Raw genomic sequence first — 10512 nt, forward strand, 5'->3', positions numbered from 1 at the left:
CTGGGGTTATGGCTCAGCGGTAGAGCGCTCACCTCACATGTGCAAGGCTCTGGGTTGGATCCTCAGCACCACATAAAAATAAATAAATAAATAAAATAAAGTTATTGTTTACAACTCCAAAAAAAATTTAAAAAGAAGATTAAATCTTAAATCACAGATTTTTCTTTTTTACCCCAAGTTGGTGTGAGTCTTCTAAATTAGTTCCAGAATGGCTTCAGAAGAGGAACAGGATGAACTTAAGATTATGAAGGTGGAAGAAGATCCTCTCTGGGATCAAGAAACCTATCTTCCAGTGAACAGCTTTTCTGGCCAGGAGGCCTCACACGGACTTTTTTAGGCAATTTTGTTTCCAAGAGACTCCTGGTCCTTGAGAAGCTCTAAGCAGGCTCCAAAAACTCTGTCATCAGTGGCGGAGACTAGAGATTCACACCAAGGAGCATATTCTAGAGCTGCTGGTGCTAGAGCAGCTCCTTATCATTCTGAGGAGCTACAGGCCTGGGTGCAGGAGCACCATCTAGAGAGTGGCTGTGGTGGAAGATCTGGAGCAAGAGCTTAGTGAGCCTGGGAATCAGGTAAGAGGAAGAAGATGGGCTTCTAGACATTGAATACTAAATGAAGAGTGAAGTTTGGTGACACAGGTTAGTTGGCTTTAACTACATGTCTTAGTTCTCTGTTACTGTATAAACAGTTGCCCCTGAACTTTACTAGCTTAACAATAGCAACAACATCAGTTTTTATGAGTCAGGAATTTGGGAGCTACTTAGAAGAATCTCCTGTTAGGTAGCAGTGATGATGTCAGCCAAGACTATAGTCATCTGGTAACTTGAATGAGGCTGGTGGATCCACTTCCAAGATGGCTCACTTTTATGGTTGTTGGCAGCTTAATTTTCTCTCTGGCTGTTGGCAGGAGATTTTAGCTCTTTGCTCCATCAGTCTCCTCTTAGACCTGCTTCAATATCTTTATGACGTATCAGCTGGTTTTCTCAGGAGGAAAAAGAAAGGAAAGGGCCACAATGCTTTTCATGACATAGAAGTTATATACCATCATTTCTGTCACACTTTTTTTTTTTTTAGAAAGAGTGAGAGAGAGAGAATTTTAATATTTATTTTATTTTTTAGTATTTGGCGGACACAACATCTTTGTCTGTATGTGGTGCTTAGGATCGAACCCGGGCCGCACACATGCCAGGCAAGCGCGCTACCGCTTGAGCCACATCTCCAGCCCTTCTGTCACACTTTTGTTCAGTAGAAGTGAGTCATTAAGTACAGTACACACTCGAGGGAAAGGGAGTTAGACTCTGTCTTTTAAAGGGAGGACTATCAAAAACTACCTATTTTAAACCATCCCCTTGTTCTCTTTTTGAGTATGAAACTAAACTCTGCTCCTTTCATTGAGCCACTGTTTTAGAAAACGTTTCAAATGATTCCATATGATCTCTTTAATTAAGTTATTAGCTTAGACTCTCATAGTCTTTCTCTTATGAACCCAAATATACTTGCCTTCAGGCCCCATACCAGGAATACAGACATGTTAACGTGCTTACAGAGGACATGGTACATCCTAAGGGCAAGCAGGAATCAACAGTCATCCAGCCCCAGTCTATGGTGACACACAGTTCAAATATGAAGCTTTTGGCCTCCACCAATTTCAAGAACAAGGTAAGGACTTTGACAGGTCCATTCAGGAGATCTCCATTGGCTCTGTGTAGGAAATTGTTTAAGACTGTGGACTTTGGAGCCAAATTGCCTGTGTTGGAATTTAAGCATTGCTACTCCATAGCTCTTGACAACAAGCAGTTCAGGGAAGCTCTCTGTTCCTTCAGTTGATGCATCTATGAAATGGGGCTAATCATCATACCTCAGTCAAATAGTTGAGAATTCAACAAATTAATATGTATAAAACACTTAGAACAGTGCTAGTCTCTACCATGCGGCCAGCGCAATGGTTTCATTAATGAGGTTCTTGGCATAAAAGTTAGCTAGCAGAGATCGAAATAAACACACAGACTCAGTTACCTTTTTCTATGACCAGGTCCGAGATGGCTCCCCTCTCTGGTTCCCTCCTCTAACTGCCCTGCAGGGCAGCAAGGATTACTCAGGGCTAGCAGGAGAGAGAGAGCGAGCACGACAGGGAGTAGCCTTTTACTGGGGAGCAAGAAATTCAGGGGATAATTCCATCCAATGAAGGTTGAAGGGGGAGCCGCACTCCAAGGTCAGGGTCAGTGATTGGGCCTCCGGGGTCAGTGGTCAGTTACACCGCCACACGGACAGGTTCTCTCAACAGGAGAGGGCCGGGAAAGCTCTGACACAGCCAGAGCGCCTCAGACCCTAACCGGGAGTCACCCAGTCATGTGTGAGAATGGCTCCTGACATATCCCCCCTTTCTTTTCTTAAAAATGAGGCAGCTGTTCACTCTCTGGAGTTTCTGTATTCTTGTTCTGAAGACTCGCCATCCTACAATCACAGTACAATAGAGAATTAACAGCAAAGAGAGTCAACCAATAATGTACCAGGCCGAGTGTTTGAGAATATTTCCAGGGTTGAATCCATTTAACTCCTTCAATATTTGGTTAGCCAAAGAAGAAGGATCTGAAAAATCAGCTCTATTATTTTGAATGTCTTGGATATGGTGATGAAGTTCCAGAATATCCAATCTATTATTACTATTTTGCCAAATACCTAACAAATGGTTTTTAACCTTCTCCCAATCCTAGAGAGAGGCATTGTACTTGGCAGCTGTAACACACACATACTTATAATTAGTATGGCATTTAAGCCTTTCTTTAAATTTTAAGGCTGAAAGATCATTACCTATGTCTATAACAGTTGCTTCTAAGGCGTTTAATTTAGTTTCAATCTTTTCATCAATATTTACTTGATTACGCAGAACCTTGGAAGTATTTTGAGCTAAATTATTAAGAAATTTTGCATGCTGAATATTCTGAGACAATGTCAGAGACGCAGAGACAGTTGATGCAATAAAAGAGACTAGCGCCAAAACACCAACAATTATAACTCCAATAGCACGTTTAGGTCTTGCCAGCTGGGCATGAATTTGCTGCAAGACTTGTAAACCAGCATCAGCATACCATGACTCTGAAATATTAGCAGGTAATAAAAGGAAAGAGGGCTGATGAAGTATCAGCACTCCTTTTCCTCCATTATACCTAGTAATACAATTGGTTAGGTTACATTTATTACAAGTAACAACATATCTGTCATTTATCCATTTAACTTTTACATTTCCAATAATTAAAACATAAGGAGATTGGACACAAGCTCCTAAGCCATAGCAAGATCCCTCTTTACAGTTCTTGCCAATAAATCTTGGTAAGGGTTTGTCTGTAAAATGTAAGAATTCTGAGGCAGCAATTAAACGCCAAATATCCTTTTGAACACCACCTTCACTATAAGTCAAAATATTACTAACAAATCCTGCAGGTGTCATAGCAGAATTTCTTCGTAATTGTCTCTTATCAATTTTTGGAGACCAGTCTAAAATATACCCACTATCTTTAGACACCTTATGTTGTACAGGAAAGGGATTTATACAATCCATCCATTTAGGAAAGGTGCCAATCTCAATTGTAGAACTATTTGGACAGTGGTGTATCTGTGGAGGTTTTGCAGAAATGACTGGCTTGTTATGGGAAAGTCCCATCTTAATTACTGATCTAGTATTAGGTTTTAAATCCCCATAAATAGAGTTATTTGTCAGTCTAGGTCTACCAATCGCTGTCTTTTCTACGAATGATACTTTTAGACAGCCAGCATGTTTATTGTGGGACCAACACAAGGATAATTGGGCACTATAGCCAGAATAATTAAATCTAGTCACATGTTTGGGAGTAATATGAGTATCTGTAAATCCTCCCATCATGAATGAGTCATTAGTAAATACTCGAATAGATTCTCCAGTCCACACAGCTGGGTGTACCAGGGGTGGATCTGGGAAATACGTCCAGTAAGTGTCTACTTGATCTCCCTTTACCTGACAGCCCAGTAGGGCAATTACTGTTGCTACCATCATCATTGGGGTCCTCTTTTCTCCTAGGTCTCGAAGTATTCAGGAAGCCTGGGTTGTTAGCTTCTTTACGTCTTTCCATGAAATTAGCTTCTCGGCTGGGTCAATCTGGTCTTTCTTCATCCTTTTCCGATATCTCCTCCTTCTGGATGGGGGCTCCTCTGGGTCGATCCTCAGTCACTTGAATCTGGGTTCTATCTCTTCCATGTCTGATAGCACGTTCAGGCACCCAAATAGGACGAGAAGAATTTTCTGGGAAAATACAAGCATGCCCTCTGCCCCATAAAATCACCGGGTCTGGGCCCTTCCACTGACCGGTCTGTAAATCTTTCCACAAAACTCTGCCTAAAGGGCCTGTTACTGAGGGAGACATTTGTCTCTCAGCAGCAGTGTGACCTTCTGTGTCACAGTTTAAAAAAATTAAAACAAACAAGGCATGATTAAGGCTATTTTGGGGAGTCATAAGCCTATCCCCCCTTTTTAATTTTTGTAATTGAAGTTTAATAGATAAATGAGCTCGTTCTACAATGGCTTGACCTTGGGGGTTATAAGGAATTCCTGTTTTATGATTAATTTTAAACTCTTGACAAAATTGTTGAAAAGAAGAGCTCACATAAGCTGGAGCATTATCTGTTTTAATCTGCATAGGGCATCCTAAAACAGAAAAAGCTGCTAGGCAATGAGAAATTACATTTTGAGTATTTTCCTTAGTACGTGCTGTGGCAAAAATAAATCTAGAATAAGTATCCACTATGACATGCACATAACATTGTTTACCAAATTGAGGAATATGAGTTACATCCATTTGCCATGTTTGATTTGGTTTTAATCCACGGGGATTTACCCCTGATGGCAGAGATGGAGTGTGAATAACACACTTAGGGCATTGGCTTACAATCTGATGAGCTTGTTCTCTAGTAATATTAAATTTTTTATGTAAGCTAGAAGCATTTTGATGATGCAAGGAATGGGAAGCTAGTGCACAGTCATATAAAGACATCTGTTGACAAAAAGCTACTAATCTGTCAATTTTGTTATTACTTGAAGCTAAAGGTCCTGGAAGATTAGTATATGTCCTATGAAACATGGATATTTCCGCATTAGCACTGCCTTTTGTAAATTATGAAATAATTCAAATAACTCTTGTGATGAAGTATACCCAATAACTGAAGTTTCAATATTTTTAGTAACTCCGACTGCATATAAGCTGTCAGAATAAATATTAACAGGCTCATTTGCAAAGTAAGTTAAGGCACAAATCAGAGCTTGAAGCTCTGCTCTTTGGGCAGAAGTATAAGAAGTTTGTATTACCTCTGTGTGAACCCTACTATAAAATCCTGCTTTACCTGAACTTGATCCATCAGTGAACACTGATAAGGCTTCATCTATAGGATGGGCACGTACAATCTTTGGAAAAATATGTGACGTTAATGATGCAAGTTGTATAATTTTATCACGAGGATAGTGGCTATCTATCTGGCCAGGAAAATCAGCAAAAGCTATTTTCCATGAGCTAGAAGTTTGAAAAAGCCAATTAATCTGTTGAACAGAAAATGGAATAATTATGATATCAGGTTCAGATCCAATTAATTGTAAAATCCTAGTTCTACCTTTAATTACTAATTGAGCTATAGAATCATGAAAAGGAATTAATGTTTTTTGAGGGGAGTGGGATAAATAAATCCACTCAATAACTCCTAATTTTTGCCATATGGCTCCTGTTGGGGTATGCTCAGTTGGAAATATTAATAAATACACCATTTCCTTAGGATCAACTCTAGTAAGCTGTGCATTTTTAATTGCATTTTCAACTTTCTTTAAAGCCATTTTAGCCTCTAAAGTTAGCTGACGTGGAGAGGTTGGAGAAGGATTTCCTTGTAATATCTGAAATAAAGGACTTAACTCAGAAGTAGTTAGTTTTAAGGATGGCCTCAGCCAATTAATATCTCCTAATAGCTTTTGAAAATCATTAAGGGTATGTAACTCCTTAATTCTTATCTGAAGATTTTGAGGACGGATTGTACGTCCTTGAATTATATTGAAAAGGAGACACTTTTTGAATTTTTTGAGGAGCTATGTATAAACCCATTGCTGTAAGCGAAGTCTCTAACTGAGTAAAAATTTCTGAAAGTACCTCTGGATTAGCATGAGCCAATAATATATCATCCATAAAATGAATAATATATGCATCAGGAAAGCTATTTCTTATGGAATCTATTGCCTGGTCTACGTATTTTTGGCACAGAGTAGGACTATTACACATTCCCTGTGGGAGTACTTTCCAGCAATATCTTTTAACAGGTTCCTTAAAATTAATTGTTGGGACAGTGAAAGCAAATCTCTCACAATCTCCAGGATGTAACCTTATAGAGAAAAAACAGTCTTTAAAATCTATTACCATCAAGCTATAATCTAAAGGGATGGCTGTGGGGGAGGGAAGTCCTGGCTGTAATGATCCCATAGGCTGAATTGTATGATTTATTGCCCTTAAATCCTGCAGCAATCTCCAATTTCCTGACTTTTTCTTAATAACAAAAATAGGTGTGTTCCAAGGACTAAGCGTTGGTTCTATATGACCAGCCTGAAGTTGTTCCTCATCTAACCTATGAATTATTTTAAGCTTTTCCCCTGAGATGGGCCACTGAGAAATCCATATAGGCTCCTCTGTGAGCCAAGTGATTTTTTCAGCTGTCTTAGGGATCAGGGAAGTACTCAGGGCCCCTAATAGAAATTTTCACTTGGAGCATTTACTAATCTTTGTCGTGGAGACTGGTTTGTAAACAGATACTTGAAAGGAAAGTGACCACAACACTCGGAGCAACCAAAAGATCTTTATTGCAGCAGTGCAACAGAGAGAAAAGAAAAAAGGAAAGAGAGAGAGAGAGAGTGAGAAAGAGAGAGAGGAAGCGCATGCAGGAGAGACAGAGAAAGCAAGAGAGATAGCAAGAGAGAGGGAGCAAGAGAGAGAGCGAGAGAGAGAGAGAGCAAGAGAGAGAGAGCAAGAGAGAGGGAGAGAGAGAGGGGCCTGGCAGGAGGGAGTTTTTATAGCCCAAATCTAATGGGGCCTCTGGGTCTGCAAGCTGCCTTGTTGGCCCAAGGGGGGTTGAGTGCTCAGCCTTGAGCAGGACTTGACACAAACAGGTGATAAAGGACCAGATAGAGGGGGGTTTGAGTGCGTGGGCTATCTTGCAGCCAACATCTGTTCAGCCTGCCCTGCAGACAACACAGTTCAGCCTGCTCTGCACCCAACAATACTCTTCCTGAAGGGTCTCCTTATCATCTCCAGGAAAATACCTCTGACTAACTTCCTCAACTGACCTTATAGAGTTAGGAGTAACTAATAATAATCCCATTTTGGTTAAAATATCTCTTCCCCATAGATTAGCTGGTAAAGTCTCTAACACATAAGGCTTGAATACTCCACTGTTCCCATCGGAATCTTCCCAATGGAGAGAGTTGGCACTTTGAGCGGGCTGTGAAATCTGCCCTATGCCCTCTAGGTTAGCTGGCGCTACGTGTAAAGGCCAGTTCCTTGGGCAGAACCTACTAGAAAGAACAGAGATGTCAGCCCCTGTGTCAATTATTCCAAGGAATTTTTTATTATTAATTTTAAGTTCTAATAAAGGACGCTCTTGTCATACTAACTGTGACCAGTATACTCTGTCCGGCGGCTTAGAAGCTGAACCTACCGGCAGGTGTCTCCCTGCATCACAGGGCAATAAAATTAATTGGGCAAATGTATCTCTTGGAGTGAGCCTTAGGGCATAATTGGATCTTACAGTAACCTTTAATTGTCCTTTAAAATCTGAATCTATCATTGAGGTATCACCTCAATGGCTCCCTTTAAATTATTATGTCCCAAAATTAAACCTATAGTATTATCAGGAAGCGGCCCGAAAATCCCAGTAGGGATTTGTTCTGGTCCTGATTCAGGATTTAATTCAACTGTCCTAGAAGGTCCTAGGAAAACTGTCTGTGATCTATGTTCTGGTAAAAATCGCTCCGGAAAAAATCGCGGGCTGTCCTGGTCGGTGCCAGTGACGTCACACTGTGCGACCTCTCCTCGAATTCCCCGAATTGTTGCTCGGCCCTGATTTTGCAAGTTTAAGTTTACATTTTTAATTTTGGGCTTGGTCCCTAGTGCCTTTGTTTTTAAGTGGCTTAAGGGAAAAGGAATTAACTTAGCCTCAGGCGGATTTTCCATTTGAATAGACTTGATGGCCCGTTGAATGCCTTTTAACAGGTCCTCAGGGGCCCAGGAATTCTGGCCCATATATTCAAAAAGACAAACTTCCAAAGCCGTCCAGGTTCTCTGAATATTATCTATGCCTCCAGGTAATTCATTTGAAAGACAGACCTTTTGTAACTTTCTTCCTAATTTCTCCCAAGTAAGTAAATTTGGAGACTCTTGTTCACAAAACCAAGGACAATATTTACCTACAATCTCTAAGAATTGTAATAACTGAGCTTTCTTTATCTGTTTTCCTTTCTGATTAATTATACTGTCTAAAATAGTCAGATACATTTCCTTATCCGTAGAAGTTGAATTTCCCATTTTAATTAATTTAACGTCTCTTTCCTTCAATATCTTAAGGTACTTTTGTGACCCAAATTGTCACCACTTCCTTTTGTGACCCAAATTGTCACCACTTCCTTTATCTTTTACTTTTTTTTTTTATCTTTATAGCGCGCTCCCACTCAATCTAGCTAATCTAGAATGCCCCCCTCATGGGCGCCAATTCTACCATTCGGCCAGCGCAATGGTTTTATTAATGAGGTTCTTGGCATAAAAATTAGCTAGCAGAGATCGAAATAAACACACAGACTCAGTTACCTTTTTCTATGACCAGGTCCGAGATGGCTCCCCTCTCTGGTTCCCTCCTCTAACCGCCCTGCAGGGCAGCAAGGATTACTCAGGGCTAGCAGGAGAGAGAGAGCAAGCACGACAGGGAGTAGCCTTTTACTGGGGAGCAAGAAATTCAGGGGATAATTCCATCCAATGAAGGTTGAAGGGGGGGCCACACTCCAAGGTCAGGGTCAGTGATTGGGCCTCCGGGGTCAGTGGTCAGTTACACCCCCACACGGACAGGTTCTCTCAACAGGAGAGGGCCGGGAAAGCTCCAACACAGCCAGAGCGCCTCAGACCCTAACCGGGAGTCACCCAGTCACGTGTGAGAATGGCTCCCGACACTAGTCTTGTAGTGAATAGTTTGTAGTAACTGGTCATAGGCATCCTCTCTGGGAATCTTGCTTTTTCTGGGTAATCCCTTCCAGCAATTTCAGCAATGCTCTTGACCTTAATATCCCCATTTAAAACTCCTGACATTAAACTGTCAGGTTTGCATTCTTAGAATATATACATCTGATTTCCATCCTATGATAGTGCTTATTTTATAATGGAGAAGGATGATATTGTTTGGTCCATTTATTATTCCAGGGGGTAAGACTATACCTGAAAACCAGAAGTTGGTATCAAAACAGAAAGTCTTAAAAGAAATGGAACATTTTGGGGAGAGCAGATTCCAAAAAAAATGTTTCTCTGGATTCTAAGTACAGAGAAACTTGTAAACATTAGAACAAGGTAGAAAAGCAGAGTTGCCATTCTGTTGGAGAAAGATGTCACCAGTGGAATGAATGTGGGAAAAGCTTCACTCAGAGCTCAGTCCTCATTCAGCCCCAGAGAATCCATACTGGGGAGAAGCCACATGAATGTGAAGAATGTGGGAAGGCTTTCAGCCTGATTGAACATCAGTGGAACCACACTGGAGAGAAACCCTATCAATGTAAGGGAGTGTGGGAAATCCTTCAGTGCCAGCAATGGCCTCATCAGACACAGAAGAATCCACACAGGAGAAAAACCCTATCAATGTGAAGCATGTGGGAAGGCTTTCTGCCTCAGCTCTTTAGATTACACACTGAAGAGAAATGCTATCAATATGGCAAAGCCTTTAGTCAGAATGCAGTACTTTTCCAGCATCTCTAAATCCACACTGATGAGAAACCTTATCAATGCAGTCAGTGGTGTAAAAGCTTTAGTAGGTGGACACTCCTTATGAAACATCAAAGAAGCCACACTGGAGAGAGACCTTATAAGTGTGATGAGTGTGGGAAACCTTCGGTCATCACTGCCACCTTATTAGCCATTTTAGAATCCATACTGTTGCTGAACTGGTCTAATTTCATGGACTTCCAGGCCCCTAAATGGGACTTTCTTGGAAAGTAAGATTTTTAAGTGACTTTATCAAATTTGTTTTGCTTAGGAATGAATACCTTATCTATAAATCAAAGGCTGGTGTCTCCTGGTGGATGTCTGTGGATAAGGGCAGCCTCCTTATTCCCTGTCCCTTGGTTCATTCTTAATAATTTCCCTTAAATGGACCAAATCTTATCTGGAAATAAATTGGCATTGAGAGGTTGTTTTTGAGTAATGCTGAATATTGACCAATGACCAACTCTAAAAGGATAGTATGAATGCATACTTTTTAAAG

At 40.7% G+C, this 10512-nt stretch overlaps 1 protein-coding gene across 1 annotated transcript; it reads left to right on the top strand.

Moving 5' to 3' along the window:
- The first annotated feature begins 208 nt into the window (after positions 1–208).
- On the top strand, positions 209–10247 carry Zscan31 (zinc finger and SCAN domain containing 31). The gene is given in 10 exon segments (XM_076859596.1): positions 209–331; positions 333–477; positions 480–525; positions 527–572; positions 1507–1608; positions 1611–1659; positions 9462–9550; positions 9552–9812; positions 9814–9925; positions 9928–10247. Coding segments are annotated over 10 exon segments (1293 nt in total).
- The last annotated feature ends 265 nt before the right edge of the window (positions 10248–10512 follow it).

The sequence above is a fragment of the Callospermophilus lateralis genome, chromosome 6, assembly GCF_048772815.1.
Source record: "Callospermophilus lateralis isolate mCalLat2 chromosome 6, mCalLat2.hap1, whole genome shotgun sequence".
Taxonomy (NCBI): Eukaryota; Metazoa; Chordata; class Mammalia; order Rodentia; family Sciuridae; genus Callospermophilus; species Callospermophilus lateralis.